The sequence below is a fragment of the Beta vulgaris genome, chromosome 9, assembly GCF_026745355.1.
Source record: "Beta vulgaris subsp. vulgaris cultivar EL10 chromosome 9, EL10.2, whole genome shotgun sequence".
Taxonomy (NCBI): Eukaryota; Viridiplantae; Streptophyta; class Magnoliopsida; order Caryophyllales; family Amaranthaceae; genus Beta; species Beta vulgaris.
Window position 1 is genome coordinate 45,158,078 of NC_079210.1, and position 17,747 is coordinate 45,175,824.

General features: G+C 34.6%; 1 protein-coding gene across 1 annotated transcript; it reads right to left on the reverse strand.

The window, feature by feature from the left end:
* Positions 1 to 4,698: 4,698 nt before the first annotated feature.
* Positions 4,699 to 8,900, reverse strand: LOC104904009 (phosphoribosylformylglycinamidine cyclo-ligase, chloroplastic). The gene is made up of 9 exons (XM_010692178.3): positions 8,740 to 8,900; positions 8,041 to 8,376; positions 7,103 to 7,197; positions 6,932 to 7,033; positions 6,755 to 6,814; positions 5,945 to 6,117; positions 5,718 to 5,820; positions 5,452 to 5,610; positions 4,699 to 5,302 (listed from the first exon to the last, which is right to left on the reverse strand). The coding sequence occupies exons 1-9, from the start codon at positions 8,777 to 8,779 to the stop codon at positions 5,132 to 5,134; spliced, it is 1,239 nt and encodes a 412-aa protein (XP_010690480.2). The 5' UTR covers positions 8,780 to 8,900; the 3' UTR covers positions 4,699 to 5,131.
* Between the last annotated feature and the right edge of the window lie 8,847 nt (positions 8,901 to 17,747).

Consider the following 17,747-nt stretch of genomic DNA (forward strand, 5'->3'; position numbering starts at 1 on the left):
TTTCTTTTTGCTACTGAAAATGTAATTTTATGTAATTAAGGGAAAGAAAATGCTTACATTGTATTAGAATAATTGTGTTGCTCCATAGTACAATGATCCAATTTCAGCCATATTGGTTGTTGTACTTGTGTTGCTTAACCTTGTCTGACTTTCATTGAACTGCAAGATATAAAGACATTAGATTCTAGAATTTGCAACTGTTAATGAATAAAAAATATAGTTACAGAAATTGCATTACATTTGCTTGGCTTTGAAATCCTGAATGTGATTGTACATTTGGTGGAGTTGCAGTTGCTTGGGAGGGTGCCTTAGGTGCTGTAGGAACAGGACACCTTCTCTTGTTGTGTCCCTCCTCTCTACAATTGTTGCACTTCATTGTAACCCCTTCTTGGACAATCTGTTACCAACTACCTCCCAACAGATGGCTTCTCTTCACAGTAGGTCTGTTATGTAGTTTTTTGACAGCAGGTGCAAGTATTGGGTTATAGGATGATTGAGGCCACTGTTGTGGTCCATTCAATGGCTCTAATGGAAACAAGTATGCCTTGAGATATGTGTCTTTTGAGAAGTAATGTGACACATAGTGCTCAGGGGCTTCCTTTGCTTTCCATATTGCAGCTATTGCATGGTTGCACTCCACTGAGTTGCCAAGCATTACAGCTGCATGTTTTGTCAAGCAAACTTACCACATACCTAGTTTGTGTTAGACCCTCCCTAACCCATATGAAAAGTGACCATCCAAAAGGCTAGCCAACCCTTGCATCCATCTTTGACTTCTCCAGTTTACTTTTGATCTAGGCAAATCTGAATTTCTTTATTAGCTATGTAATCCCTTTTTTTGTGAAGCCTCTCCATCAACCCTTCTCTAATATCCTCAAGCATTGTGATTATTGGTTTATGCCTAGATGACAGAATATATGAATTGAAAACCTCATTCATATTGTTGTCAATACAATCACAATGAGGAGTGGTTGTGAAGTAAGCTCTCACCCATTTTTTTTGGTTTCTCTTCCTTAAATCAGCTTCTGCCTCCTTGGAAATGTCAGCAAATAGTGACATATTCTTCTCAAACTCAGCTTCAATTGTGCTTTTGGCTATTTTCCAAAAGGCTCTTCTGTATTGCACACCCCCACCAAATACCTGCCTAAAGTTGCAGTACACATGTCTAGCACAACATCTAGTATCTGCTCTAGGCCATACAAGAGAAACACTTTTAAAAGACCTTTTTGTTGATCAGACATTATAGTGTAGCCTAAACCATCTACTGTTTCAAGATCATCAGCCAATGTTGCAAAAACCAGCTCCAACTTTCAGTGTCCTCAACTTCAACACAAGCCCAAGCTATTGGAAACATTTGATTGTTTCCATCTCTACCAACTGCCACAAGAAGCTGCCCACCAAAAGGTCCTTTTAAGAAGCAGCCATCAATACCAAAGAAGGGCCTACATCCAGCCAGAAATCCCTTCTTAATGGCATCAAAGCAAATGTACAATCTCTTAAGACACCACTATTCATCTTAAACTTAATAGTGTTTCTAGGGTTGGACCTCTTAATCTCTGCCATATCTGTAGAGTAAGCCATATTGTTCCTTGTACTCACCAAGTATTAAGCCATATGGACTCTTCACTCCTTTTAATGCAAGCCATAATGATGCCTTCACTTTTTCAGCCCATAGTGTGTCAACTATTTCTTGGCACTTCATATAAGGGTTGATCTTGAACTTCTGTTGATATTTTAGCAATCCATGAAGCCCTAATCTTCTTTAGAACTGCTAACCTACCACAGTTATGTTGAGGGACCAATGTCTTCACAACTAACTGAGCCTTCCCTTTAACAACAGATGCATAAACATAGAATGGACACTTATCTGCTTTGCATCTCACTCCAATTTTCTTTGCATCATTCTTTGGATAATAAGTGTCCCTCCCAATGTTCATGCAGTAGTTAGTAATTGCACCCCTGAACTCAATTGCATCTTCAAATTCTTGTCCTAAGTAGAATGGACACTCTTGTTCAACAGATAAAACTTCAGAGAGGACAGTTGCTTTCCTCTTGTTTATCTTCCTATCATGACCTGGTTGTGGCAAAAGGTAACCACAATCACCTTCACCATCTGAGTTATGGGGGCTGTCAAAGTCAGAACTCTCACCCTCATAATCTAAGTCTCCATTATGAACACATTTCCTAGCTGCTAACCTACTCAGTGAATCAATTCTTCTTCATAGGATTTTTCTCTCCTTTTGTCTTCTTGCAATTGTTCTCTTGCTTCTCTAACTTCATCATCTTCATTATCAGAACCCTCTTCATCATAGTCAATGTCATCACTACCACTACTATAATGTGACAGAGGCTCACAAACCATATTGCCAACAATTACATCCTTACAAGTATTGCTAACCACTGTTTCTTGAGTTAAACATTCTACTTCACCCTCATCATGTTCTGTGAATATATCAAGCATCTTGAACTCATATAACAAGCTTATAAACATCCCAAATGTGGTGCCATCATAACCTAGGAACCTAATGCCTTTATGGAGTTCTTTTAATGGATCACATAGTGCAGCTTCACAATGTTTTATACCCTAATGAGTTAATCAAACCCTTAAGGTAACTTGGATCAAAATCAGTAGGCAGATCATTAATCAACTTTACATTACCCCCCATATAACAGAAGCTTGGCTTTTCAACCCACTTTCCACCATGGTGGATGACTAGACACATTGGTATATCCATATTTCTGTAATGGGTATTTAAAAAATGACAATCAATACACATTGAAAAACATGTTCATAACTTAATTAAAAAACACACAGCATCAGATTTCCAATAAACTTCCATTAAACTCATTCCATAAAAAAGAAGTCACATTACATATCAATTCACTTACTCTTGGAAATGGATTCTTACAATTACAAAAGGATTCCATTTCCATCATTAAGTGCAAATCAGCAAGAATTCAACACTACATACACTAAATCAGGGCTATCTTTCACCAAAAAACAACAAGAAGCCCTATACTACCAACCCAAATCCCTGCTACCACAACCAAATAACCCAAAAAAATACCAATGTACTACTTGCAAGCAGGGGACTTGAACCAATCACTCATATCTTCATCCATGAAAAAATCACCATCATAATCAGCCAACCAATCATACAAATAAGCAGAATTGTTGTGAATTATGTCCCAGCATATCAATTGCGGAAACGATTAGCCCAAACTGCAGCCCTTTCCGGGATCCACCACTTCCAATTCCACATATCCCTCCAATCCCTACATACAAGTGACACTACCCCCTTGTCACGTCTGTTGAGCCTTGGGAACACATGCATAGTCATTATCTCACTCATGAACAACACTGGGTGGGGAGCTTCAGTTTCTTCTGCCATTTTTTCCTTTCAAAAAAACATCTAAAGTTAAATAATGACTAAAAAAAAACCTAACACCCTCTGTTGTAGTTAGTTCATTTCATAACAAAAATCAAACAAACCCTAAATGTTCATCATAATTTATAGTAGATACACATACAAAACAAAATATTTCCACCACACAAAGTATAATCTGAACCGAAAAACAAAACACATGAACAAAAAAATTCAGAATTTTGAATTTCCAAAGTTTAAACATCCAAAACCCCTCCAACTAACCCAAGAAAAACACTGAATTATGCTAAAAAATACAAAAAATAGAGAGTTTAGATGATTACCAGAAAGATATAAGTAATTTGAAGCCGAAATTTTTTGAGATGAAGCTTCTTGTACCAAGCCCTGAATTTTCGCCTTTGAGAGAAAATGAAAGAGTTCTGAAAACAGGGGAGTGGAGTGTAGTGGAGTGGAAGATAGAATGGCGCCAAGTACAGGTAAAAGCTTCCTTTAGCGTTTTTTTTCTCTCTCAACTGACACAATTTTTTTTGGGAAAAACAACAAATGATAGCTTTTTGGGGGTTTTAATGAGTTAAGGGGCCCACAAGTTAACCAAGGTTAACATTAATGCTCAGAATCCCGTTTGAGGTCCCAAACGGTGTACAAAAAAAGATCAGGTCCCAAACGGTGAAAAATGTGATAGTTTGGGTCCTCTTTGTACCCTTAACTCTTTCTAATGATATAGTGTATGTTAAAGTGATATAGTGTATGTTAAAGTGATATAGTTTGTGTTAAAATGATATAGTGTATGTTACAATGATATAGTGTATGTTAACGTGATATAGTGTATGTTAAAGTGATTTAGTGTGTGTTAAAATGATATAGTGTATGTTACAATGATATAGTGTATGTTAAAGTGATATAGTGTATGTTAAAGTGATATAGGATCACTTGCCTGGGCCTGGTCCACACTATTTTTAGTGTGAACCGGGTCCATGCAAGTCGGATTAATTGTTTGTTTATCTTAACCTCTTTCTCTCCTACTTTACCCACCCCCACACCCACACAAATGGATCCTCCTTGGAACCTGTTAGAACAGTAACAAGAAAGATCTTTAGAAAACGAAGGAAGTATCTCACAAAAGGCTTTAACAAAAATGAAGAAGTGTGTCACTTACTCACTTATTAAAAACAAAGGAAGTAGATATCAATTAACGAGATTCCTGCCTCAAGGAACAAAAATCCTACCTCTAAAATGCAAGGAAATCATAATCCTCTTTTAATTAATATGCGATTTCTCGATGTCAAAAAATAGAATAATATAACTCAGAAAGTGAGAAACAATAGAATAATATAACTGAGAAAGCGAGAAACAACTACTACGCATTTTCTGCAGAAGGATCAATTTGCACGATGTTCATTCTACACCCAGAAAGTATCAAATGTACTCTCTTGTGAATAGCAAAGAGATACTACTAGAGAATTGAGATAAACCATTCCACATTAATCTAAAGTATCAAATGGCCATAATTATACAATATTTGTTAAACAAGTTACACATTAGATTTTTCCTAGCCTATGCATCTCAGACCATCATAACTGGAGGCAAAATTTCACTGCAACTGTTTTGGCAGTTTATGTGCTAACAATTTTAGAGGATACAACCCATATAGTAGGGGTTGCTGTGAAATAGGAGTATGGAGGGGGAGAACACGACACAATCATCGTGCATCATATAATTCTCTCGTCTAAGAACTAAGAAGCCTCTCACTGATAGCTAACCCCTTCACCTGTCACCACCTCACCAATGCGATACAGTGGACTTGCTCCATTTGCATCCCCGAGAATTTTGAGGGCTGCATCAGGACTTACAACGAGCACCATCCCGATACCCATATTGAAAGTCCGCCTCATCTCACTGTCATCTATCCTTCCAGCCTACAGGCATGATGAGTAATTTTAATTAGAGTACGCATTGCAACACATTCCATTCTGTGTAATGATCAGTAAGTTTCATATATAACGCCCCATTCTGGAGGCAAACAGAGAAGACCTGAGTGAAACAAAGCCAGAATGAATCTTTTTACCTCTTGGAGCCATTTAAACACAGGAAGAACAGGCCAAGAATCTTTATTGATGACAGCACCAAGACCCTTGGGAAAAACTCTAGGTATATTATCGGTGAACCCACCACCAGTTACATGGGCTATGCCTTTGACTCCTCCTTTGCTGATCAAATCAAGCACCTTCATAACCAAGAAAAACACATATATAAGTTTAGGATATGGAAATCCTCATCCATGAAGCCCCTAATGATGTAGTTACATGCTTGACAAATAGGGATTAAAATCACCTGCTTAACATAGATGACTGTTGGGGCCATCAAGGCTTCACCCAAGGTAGCTGTTTCACCAGGAATTTTGTCTGCCAAAGAGCAATTGCTTTGTGCCAAAACCCTATAACATGTATACAAAGGTCGATGTGTAAACAAATTGCTTTCATCTGATTAGGCTCAATTGTATCTCAAGTCTTCTAACTCTTAGCTAGTTATGCTATATTGAAAAAGAAATTGTGGCTAACCTTCTCACAAGAGAAAAACCATTGGAATGGACTCCGCTAGACGGAAGACCAATGAGCACATCTCCAGCCTCAATATTCTTCCCATCAATAACTGAATCCTTCTTCACAATGCCCACCGCAAATCCACTAAGATCATACTCACCATCTGCATAAAACCCAGGCATCTCTGCAGTCTTAAAAACAAAGATTGATACGTCAATCAATAGCTATTTAAATCTCAAACTACTCCATTGCAATAAAAAAGAACAGGAAACTCCAAGATTATGACATGAACAAGCATCAAATATCAAACTATGAGAATTTTAAAAAGAAAAAAAATTAGATATGCTGCAGAAGTTTGGATTCTGAGAATAATAGTTGCTATGTTTTTTATGGTAGAAATTCTCAATACTCCGAACTTTTTTACATAAAAAAATATGCAACTCTATCAGATATGTAGCTGATATTAATATCAAACTTATATTAAACTTATGACTAACACAATCATGCACAACTCAAACCTTGTTTATAAACTAACTTCCTACAAAAGTTACACTCAACCATATATCAGAGGACAATATACATAACTGCCAAAGTAAGCACTAAGGATTTCTGTTAAGCAACATTCACAATCTGAGGACATATATCCAGTCTAACCAAGGAAAATAAGCACGGATGCTGTACTTTAAAAGCCAGAAGACATTTTCAAAAGGAGCAATGAAGAAAAATAAATCAATGAAACCTGATGTTATTCCATGTCTTGAAGCACATAGATCTAGCAATCATAATCAATTACTCTTAAAGTTAATGCATGCAGAGCATCTGAATTACCTCACCACCCAATAGCGCACAATCAGATTGCTGGCAACCATCAACAATTCCTCTGATAACCTGAATTTGCAGGAAATAATTCTCAATACAACCTAAAATTTGCACCAATTTATACAACAGATAGCAAAAAGGAGTATATTCCATTATAACAAAAATTAGATGTGCTGCAAAATCTACCCGTTCAGCAAGGTCAACATCAAGGCGGCTAGTGGCAAAATAATCTAGGAAAAACAAGGGTTTTGCTCCAGAAGTAATGATGTCATTCACGCTCATGGCAACCTGAAGAAAAAAATAATTAGGAGCCATATGTAAACAAAATGCATGAACAAATATCAAAATTAACATTACCAGATCAATTCCTATGGTTTCATGAATTCCAGTTTCAAAAGCAAGCTTCAATTTGGTACCAACACCATCTGTACCGGCAACTAGATATGAGTCCCCTGCACAAGTATAAAGTGGTTTAACATAAGTATATTCAGTTGCACATGAAGGGAAACAAAGAGATAAAGAACACCACAGATGTCTCAATTCAGAGACAGGATATTTTTGCTATCTTGATACAACATCAAATTAACATAACCAATTCGATTCCTAGCCTAGGCAGGGTAGAGGGAGAGGGTATGGTTATGCAACCTTACCCAGCAATAACAGAGAGGTATTTCCAATTAACTCTCAATCCCATATGCAACGACCTTCTGCTAGCACAGTAAACAAGAAACCCAAGCAGTTCCAATGTTCAATACAACTATCATATTCCAACTTAGCATAAATTTCATCGATTCCAAGCAACTTTGACTATTCTACTAAAATGGAAGTCAAATTGCTCTTTAATTTTTTATGACAAACAGAGAAAAATAAAGTGAGTTGTTTAAGGATAGATTAGTAAACAGATCAACATCAAATAAATAACGAAACTTGCCACCTATGTTCTAAAGTGCAACATGAATTTCTACTCTCCTTTTAAGAGCCGAACTATTTTACACTTGGCCAAAGCATGCTTTTTTAACTTTCAAAATTCAAACTGATAATGCACAAAACATCAAAGAGCTAACCCAAGGGGTAAAACCATAACAATTCTTCTTCTTTGCGAATTAAACACAAATAAAGTGGCTAAATATAACATACAACTTTATTCTATTCAGTCAATTCAACTACAAACATGACTTTGCAAATTGCTAACTATCTCAATTATTTCACCTCGTTAATATCACACTACATTCCAAGCCATTACCAAGTAAGCACGAACAAAAATCAACAAAAAGAAAGAAATAATTAATAACTACCTAGAGGAAATAGTCCTCCAAAGCCACCAATCCCAGGTGCCATTTTTGCAATTCTCTTAACAAGCTCAGAACCAGCATCTATATCAACCCCAGCATCCTTGTAAGTGAGCCCAGCAGACTCATTCCCACTGCTCGACATCGAAAAAACCCGCCTTTTCTCAAGAACCCTCTTCAACTCCACCTCATTGAAAACTAATGATGACGAAAATAGCTTCTTTGATATGGGTTTTGTTTTGCAGGATATGTTTGTGTTCCCAGTGTTGGAAACAGGCCCGTCCCTGAGCCAGGGCAAGTGGGGCGGCCGCCCTGGGCCCGGGGATGACAGGTCATTCCTTACTGATTTCCAGCCACAACACTTGAAAAATTAATCTCATGAAATTAAACAACAACAAGTGAACACAAATATGCGCATCTACAAATTGTAACATAAATTTTCTTATCATTTACTTCCATGAAACAAAGATGAGATAAGAAGTTAAACCAGAAACTCGAGTCATAAGTTTATAACCTTAACATGTAAATTATCACTAAAAACATGAGATAGCATGTATGAGAAAGAAAAAATAAGTTGAATTCATGAAACAAATAGCATAAAACCAATCGCATGAATAATCACATGAAGTAGATCTCAAAAATCGCAATTCCACACCAAAATCCGCAACAAAACAAGTAGATTCATCTAAGGAACAAAACAAGAACCTGGAACGAGCTTCTGCAATTCGAGCTTTGCGTATGACATATGAGAGGTTCCAGATTCCAGAGGTTCTAAAGGAATTTAATTTGCTTATGAGTTGGGCACCGGCACCGGCACCGTGAGCTTTTTTGTAGTGTTACTCGCATATAGGCTATATACCTATGTAGTTTAAGACTATATGCGAGTAAGGAAACCTCTTTTTCTCTCTTTTCTCTCCTCCCTCACAAAAACCCTAATTTTCAATTTAGGGGCTACCATCACCCTTTTGGGCGATGGTAAGCCCCCTTTTCTCCTTTTGTTACTATTCCTTCCGTCCCATAATATAGTGCTTGTTTCTTTTTTACACGGTCTTCAAGACGTAACTTTGACCTTTAATATCTTCAATTCCGTATTAATAAAAAATATCTCTTTAGTTTAAGAATGAGTTGGTAGGAAGAGGCAATGGGAGTTTCCTGAAGACCATAAATAATGAGGCTGTAATGAGTTAATCTAAACTCTAAAGTAATCAATATTTAATTTTTTGGAAAAAAGTACCTATTAAAATCAAAATTTTGTGAAAAACTACCTAATAAAAATAAAGTTTTGTATCTTGTATCTTGTATGTCCATTCTATATAACACAATGGCAAAATATTCCTTTATTAATTTTGTATCAGAACCCAAAATATATGTATTTTATGCGTTGTGGTGCTTTGTTTAATATGGTTGTTCAATTACAAGTTTTTTAGATATTGAAAATGTGTAGTTAGTATTTTTTTAATTGTTTTTTCAACATAAATATTATACTGCAGATTTTTCATTTGAATGGTTAATATAGTTTTATACTACCTCCGTTAGTTTTTATTTGCAACAATAACTATAAAGGGATGTTAAAATTATGTGAAACAAGTTACAAACTATCCTTATTTAGTAAAAAAAAAATTCAATAAAAAGACCAAAGTACCCTTATCATAAAACTTAAACCAACAATTAGTATACTCATCCAACATCAATCAAATTTCTAATCTAACTAATCTCCTTGCTAATTTCACCAAGAAAATCAGATTTTTCCATTCATCTATCTCCTCCTTCAACCTCAACCACTTTCATCAACACCAATTTCATTTTCTCTCTCCTCCTTCAACTTCAACCATTTTCATCAACACCAATTTCTTTTTCTCTCCTCCTTCAACCTCAACTTCTTGCATCAACATAATTTCATCCTCCTAAATCAATTACTCATATTTGAGAAAGAATTTCTATAAAAACAATAAACTGAAGAAGATTTAAGATACGAAGAAGGAAACAACAAAGAATATAACTTCGGTGGTTTTGGGTCGGAGTAAAGGTGGGTTTTGGTTGGTAACAGTGTAACCCTAAGGTTATTCTTGTAATTGTGTATTATTACTCGTTTATATATATATATGAGTGACAGGGTTCCCTAATTGGGTAGAGCCTCATATTATTATTTTTCACATGGTATCAAGAGCCAACAAATTTTTCTAAAAACCCTAACCCTAATTTTTTTTACGTTCTCCTTTACGTGCTTGATTCAATATGTCTTCTTCTCCATCGGTGTCAACCATTGATGTTTGTACAGTTGTGCCTTCTCAAGTCACAGCATCAATCGTTGCTTCTCTTCCTAACGTATCTGGTTTTTCCATATCAACAAATGGTTTACACAATTTGGCTTCAAGCATGTCTTTTGTGCCTCCTTTTTTTTGGACTCCTACTCATCCATTACCTCGTAGATTTCACTGATTCAGTCTATGAGGCGGGACATCCAGCTCCGGTGTGAGTCCACTAGTAGAAAAAAGCATTTGGGCTCGGTTCGAAATTGTATATGGGCGGTTCAAACCAAACCGCACCCAAAATATTCAAAAAAAAAATATAATTGGGCGGGTTCAATTGGGCTGCGGTTCAAATGCGCCCATATCTAACGTAGGATATGGGCGGCGGTTTGAACCGCCGCCCAATCAAACCGCCGCCCAATTGGAAATGAAATGTCAGGTTTTTTTTTCCTCCTCTTTCTCGATTTCAATTCAATATACTCCTCATCCACGATTTTGCTCTAAAAAAAACCCAAATTTCTTCCCTCCCAAACTTCATACCCAAACCCTCCCACATTTCGACGGCCCAAATCACTCCCGCCGGCGGTCGTGGGGCTTGTGGTCGTTGTTGCTGCTGCTGTAATTGACGCCGGCGAAGGACGTTGCTACTGGTGGCGTTCAGAAGTAGGTCGTGGAAAGCAGACAACCCTTTATATCTGAAGAAGGTGAATTTTGGTGGTTCGAAATTGTGAGTGCGGGTTTACCAATTGAATTGTTGGAACGAAATTGCTTATATGTATGCTTGAATTTGTTCGAAAATGAAGTACATTTATTTGCTTGAAATTGTTCGAAAATGCTGTGTATTTGGTTGAAATGGGTCAAATTGTTGTGAATTTGTGTGAAATTGTTCGAATTTGAAGTACATTAATTAAATTGAAGTACATTAATTTGCTTGAAATTTTTGGTTGAAATTGTTCAAAAATGCAGTTTATGATGATTTGATATTGTTGGTAGTAGTTTATTTGGTTGTTATAAACACAAATTCGAAGTAATTTCTTGTAAAATCTTGTTTTTATGTATTGTTTTGTGCATTTAATTTAATAATATAAATAATTCGAAGTAATTCTGGGGTTGTTGTTGATAATTTGAGGGCTTATCTTCAGATTGGTTTTTTATTTAGAGTTTGGTTGGAATCTTATTTTGATTTGGAGAAGGTTTCTGTTAGCAGATTGATTTGTGAAATTGCAATATCTAGACTATTAGTTTTCCTTAAGCCATTACTTGGTGAGTAGTTCTATAGAGTTTCTAATCTATGGAGGCCAAAACAGCCACTAGATTGTGGATTTATTGAGATAGTTAGAGAGTGAGTATGCACTTGTGCTGGACAAGAAATATTCAACGTTGTCCAATCTGATATTCTTTCCATTGTCTTTGTTAAGTGATGAAAAAAGCAACTGCAACCTACTTGTCTCACTTATGAGTTGATAAAAATTTTAATCCATTAAGCGGCGTGAATAAGACGTTTATGTAGCAAATAATAGATTGCTAACTGACAGGCTAAAGTCATATCACCCAATCAAAAGTAATAACCTAAATCTCTAATTAAAGTAGATAGGGAAGTAGGGTCGAATCCACAGAGAAACGGATCTTTTTACTCTGATCAATAAGTGTAATCTAAACTATTAACAAAATGATAAATTTAATTTTACCTTATTGTTTTTTGTTCTGAATAAGTTTAGAGTAGTTCATAATATTTTATTAAAATAATGCAAAGCAAATTAATTAAAAAATAGACCTTTAATGCATAATTTTTTTTAATAAAATTTTGATATTATCTAATATAAATTTCAATTATTTTTTATCACTTTATTTCGGTCCAGGTTAAATTTTTCCGCCTTTAGTCTTTCGATGGTTATAACTTTATTTGAAATTTCTTTATTAATCATTTAATTGTGCATCTTTTCAAATTTTTTTTTGGGTTTTCTGATTGACATATTAACTGATCAAGTACTTACCTCCTTATCTTAACGTCTCTTTCACAAATTTCGGACAAAAAAATTGTTTATTTTTTGGTCTAGACCGAAATATAAAACGTTCAAAAAACTTGAACTTAATCAGGGCCCTAATATGTAGGCTCGCCCTTGGACCTCCAAAATCTCAGAAACGGGGCTGGTTGGAAACTCCTAATAATTGTGTTGTTGAACTGAAAATAATACTATTGTGTCCAGGCTTAACATTAACACTTACACCTAAGTTGCTGCTCATGACTGTAGTTTTAACTGTTAAACCTTCAACCATACAAATCAATCAAATTAATCAATTAACATTTTAAAAAGTGGCATATTCAACAAAATATTAATTTTCTATAAGTTCACAAAATTGCTGAATACATAAGTATTCCAACCAAAATATCCAAAATATGCATAGTTATACAACGAACTAAAAAATATATAAAGGTAAAACTAATCAAATTTATCAATTTCCAAAATATGAACAATTTCCATGTAAATACTGATAATCTCAGAATCTAACATTATATAAAGTATGAAAAAAAAACAAGACTTACTGTGTGTCGGAGACTTGGAGTGCGAGAGAACAGTGGTGACTGACGTGTGCGGTGTGCGAGTACTCAGGCGAGTTGACGAGTCCTAAACCCTAGGTTTTGTGAGAATTGAGAAGAGAGGAGAGAGAATTGGGGAAAGTCAGAAAAGGTGGGAAATGAAATCAGATTTCCAAAAAAAGAAAAAAGGGGGAAGAAGGTTCGAACTCGCAACTCGTGTGGACTGGGTACTTACAGTGTGTTTAATTCATTTTTAGTAAAAGAAAAAAAGAGAAGAGAAAGGAAGGGAAGAGAAAAAAAAAAGAAAAAAAATGGAAGAGAAAGGAAAAAAAACCTTAACTTCTCATGTTTGGTATAAATTTTGTCTTTCCTTTCAAATTTCCCACTTTTAGGAGCAACGGAAAGTGAAATTTTATTAAAGAGTCTTCCTTTAAATTCCTTCCATTTCCTTTCACTTAAATTTTTTTTTTCAATAAACCAAACATTGGAAAGTAACAAAATTTTAGAGGTGATCATTTTGGCTCGGCCCGGCCCGGTCCGTTTTTGGGCCGGGTTTTGGGCAGAATTTTCGGCCCGCCCGTATTCTTTTTTGGCTTTGGACGGGCTTTGGGCAAGCCAAAAACGACTTTTTAGTCTTTTTTTGGGGCGGCCCGTTTTGGCCCGCAAAAGCCCGCTAATTTAGGCCCAAAATAGCGGGCTTTGGACACAAAAAATTCGGCCTGAATTTAGGCGCGGCCCGACCAATGGGCAAATTTATTTGGCCGCGGCCCGGCCCGACCAATGGGCAAATTTTTTTGGCCGCGGCCCAGCCCGGCCCATGATCACCTCTACAAATTTCCTTCCACTTCCTTTCTTTTTCTTCCAAATCCTTTCTGCCAAACACGCGGAATAGCTCCCTTTTTCTAACTTAATTATTACGCGCTCAATTCTTTTAACTATTTTTATTTTATTTTATTTTCCCAGATTTTCCTTGTTTTTTTTCAAAATTTCGTGGGTTCAGCTAAACTCATGCTAGATCCGCCCCTGATAGCTAACCATCTAATTGTACATGAATAACAAGTTAAATAAACACATGTACATGACTAACAAGTTAAATGAACATATGTACAATTGTACATCTCTGTTACTATATGTTCATTGGTATTGGTCTGTATGTTTATAACCTGGTGTTTGATGTTCATTGTGGGCACCTTCCTCACCATACGGACGTGTGCACCTACTAATTTGCACAAAGGGAAAAATATCAACAAATCTTAGATGCTGTACACGCTAGTACATAGGATGGTGCACATATGTACATGGATATCCAGCAGCCATATGAACATATGTACATGGATAATAAGTCAAATGAGCATAAGTACATCTATAATTGGTACATTTTCATTGGTTTTTGGTCCTATGTACATAATTTAGACCTTCATGTTCATTGTGAATATGGTTCTCTTCCTACGGACATGTGTATGTACTAATTAGAGTCGTAATAGATCATTGAAAAAGTAATTATTAATATTGAGCTGGTTTTTACTTTATATTAAATTTTGTTAGTAGTAGGTAATCTACCGAATAAGTCAACCAAGTTTTATCATGATAAGTGGGTTAGAGTTGTTTGGTGGAGTAATAGAGTAATAGAGTAATAGTGCCACATTATCGTGTAAATTTGTTTTTATATCAATAATACTCCATTATTATCATTTCGAAAAAGTGGAATAATTAATATTAAGGGCATGAGATGTATAGTAAATTTATTGTGATACCAATTTGCTTTTAGTTAAAATTGTTCATTTAAAAAATAAAAAGGATCTTTTTAAGTAAAAAGGGATTTTTTTTTTAAAAAAAGTTTTTCCACCAAATACACCCGACCAATCACGAAATTTACCATATAAGTTTAATGTTTCAGATATTCACCATATCCCCTGAGTTTTCAAAACTGTTCACCAAATACCCTTTTTCTAACAAACGTTAAGTCATCGTTAGCTTTATTTACGATATTGCCATTATTAACTTCCTAATCCTAAAATCTAAACCCTAATTCCTATAATCTAATCTGAACCTTAACCCTAAAATCTAAATTGTAACCCCCTCCCTCTCCCCTCCACCGTCGCAGCCCCCCCTCCCCGTTGATTTCCCCACCCCTTCCCCATCGAATTCCTCAGCCCCCACCATTCCCCTTCGAATTCCCCAACCCCCACCCCTTCCCCGTCGAATTCCCCAGCCCCCACCCCTCCCCTCCCCTTCAAACACCGGCGCCAACAAGCGATTTTCTTGGATCTAGCAAGCATTATATACCATAACAAACCCCCACTGCTATGCTGGTCCCATATTTTCACCTTGATTTTTTTTCCCTAAGCACTAATGGAATAGAGAGAGTATAAAAACTATAATTAAAAATTGCCAAACAACATAATATAATCAAATGAAACTTGAAATTTCAATAACTAAATTAACATATTAATACTTACGATTTATCTTCTATATCAACTTCTAGAAAACTACAATAATCGACTTCATTGTGACAACCCCAACGACATCTAGAGAAGAAAGCATGTGTATATAGGGTGATATATTAGATTAAGAAAATTGACTTATAGATAACATAGGAAATCATATTATTATTATACATGTCAAAATAGTATTTTGATCACAACAATGCTCTGGATTGTGAAAGTTGATAAAATCAAATTTATACTATGGTATTACAACCATATCATCGTGTTTAAGGGCCTTGATGGTGGTGGTGTAGAAAACCGAATCATTATTTTACTATCACTAACAACACGAAATATGTCCTTGTTTATTGGATTAATCGCAAAAAATTTAGTGGCAAAAATTACTCCTTCAGTAAGTTTCTTACGGGATGATGGTACAAAGCTTGCGGGCATTATTCCATGTATATAATCACGCTTAAAAAATAAAGAGTAATATAAAAATCATATGAATGATAGCATGAATTAAAATCATGTTGCCAAAAAAATCATATAAATAGAATTTACTATGGAAAGTTTACATGCAGGACAATTCTGGCTTATCACTAACCTCAATTTGTTTCAATATAATTATGGTACCTATGCAAGATTTGTTTGTTATATATCATGGTGATTTAGCAGTTTTTCGTAAAAACAATATATCGAAATTTCGCAAACAAAAAAGTGGTTTGTAGTTATCTCATGTCAGTTTTCGAAATTAACACAACTATATAAATATATTTAATCTTACGTTCACTATTGAACTCAAGTCATACTACTTTATACATTTTCATACTAAAAACTACTCCCTCTGCTTTAATTTATTTGCTACATTTTTCAAAAATGGTTTTTTTTTTATTTGCTACATTTCTTTATTAAGAGACTTGGCCCACCCCATAATCAAGACGTTCAACTTGACAGTTCCCATAAATCACCAGCGAGCTTTGAGAAAGATGTGGAATTCGGTAGGAAGAGGTATACCGGATGTAAATTTATAATTTGTATCTCGCACATAACTTATTTTGAAATTTAATCCGAACTTAGTAGTTTCGTTGTCATGAATTTGAGATATCATATTTTTTATATATTTCTTCTTTTTGCGTCAATCTTATGTTTTTAACACGTGACTTTTAATTTTCTTTATTTAATGACAACAAAATAACTTAAAATAATGATAACAATGACATTTATAATGATAACAACGAGATTAATAATAATTACTAATATTAATAATTAATAAGCACAACAATAATAATAATCCTTTTGAACAAATGCATGATCTGATCTAAACTTATTTTTTCTGATCTGATCTAATCTGAAATAAGAAAAAATAACGTGAACTGAACATAGGGTCTGTTCTCTTCGGCATAAAACAGCTGAACTGAACTGACCTGAACTTATCAAAGCTGAACTGAACTGAATTGAATTAAATTAAACTGAATGTAATAAATATATAAATAATATTTTAAACAATAATAATATGAATATTAAATAATAATTATAATGATAAGTAATAATAATGAATAATAATAATAGTATTCTGGATATTTTTAAATGATAGTTATAAATAAATAATATTAATAATCATAAATTATTATTAATAATAATAATTAATGATAATAATGATAATTAATAATAATTATTTTATATTATTTGTATTAATATATTAATACTTGATGATGATATATAATAACAATAATATCTAATAAGTAAATCAATATTACTATTTTAATAATTAAATTTAATAATATAAAAATATTTAGTAATAAAAATAATGATTGGGTTGGACCACAAAAATTACATCATAAACCGTCTTGACGCGATTTGATTGGTTTATGGCTAAAAAAAGTGGGTTTATTTGTGCTTTGACCTAAACCATGTTCCTCCTAATAATAATGAGTAAAGCTATAATAAACAAAATAATATATAGAAACAACAACAATAATAATAATACTTAATAGTAATGATATATATTTAAATAATAACAATAATAAGAGTAATTAGTAAAATAAATTATACCAACATAATAATAATATTTAACAAAATAGTTATAAATAATATCATTCTAATAACCTAGCCTCCCCTCTCCTTTTCTCTCTCTAAAACCTTAGCCTCCCTTACCCTTTCTTCATCAATTAGGGGGCTGCCATGGATGTTTTCATCCATGGTAAGCCCCTTTTTCCCTTTTATTTTCAGTTTTTAGTTTATTTTCTTGTTTTATTCAATAAATTAGTATCTTTTTATGAGATTTTCTCAAACCCTTTTATGGGGTTTTTAGTTTCTGTTTTGGAAATCTCCTTCTCCCCTATGGGAGTTGTGAGTATGGTTCTTTTGTTTTTAGCTATGAGAAATTATTCTCATTGGTTGAAGTTCGAGACTCAACATGAAGAATTAGGGTTTCACAACTTCTGTAAAATTATGAAAGACTATTGGAGTACGTTCATCCCAAAATTTCCGCATCTG

Bases quoted from the DNA above. Each gene is read 5' to 3' on its own strand.
- LOC104904009 (XM_010692178.3), bottom strand. From the start codon at position 8,779: ATGTCATACGCAAAGCTCGAATTGCAGAAGCTCGTTCCAG. The intron at 7,198-8,040 runs GTAGTTATTAAT...ATACTTGTGCAG, and splicing joins TGGAGGACTATTTCCTCTAG to GGGACTCATATCTAGTTGCC. The intron at 6,815-6,931 runs GTAGATTTTGCA...CTGCAAATTCAG, and splicing joins ATGTTGACCTTGCTGAACGG to GTTATCAGAGGAATTGTTGA.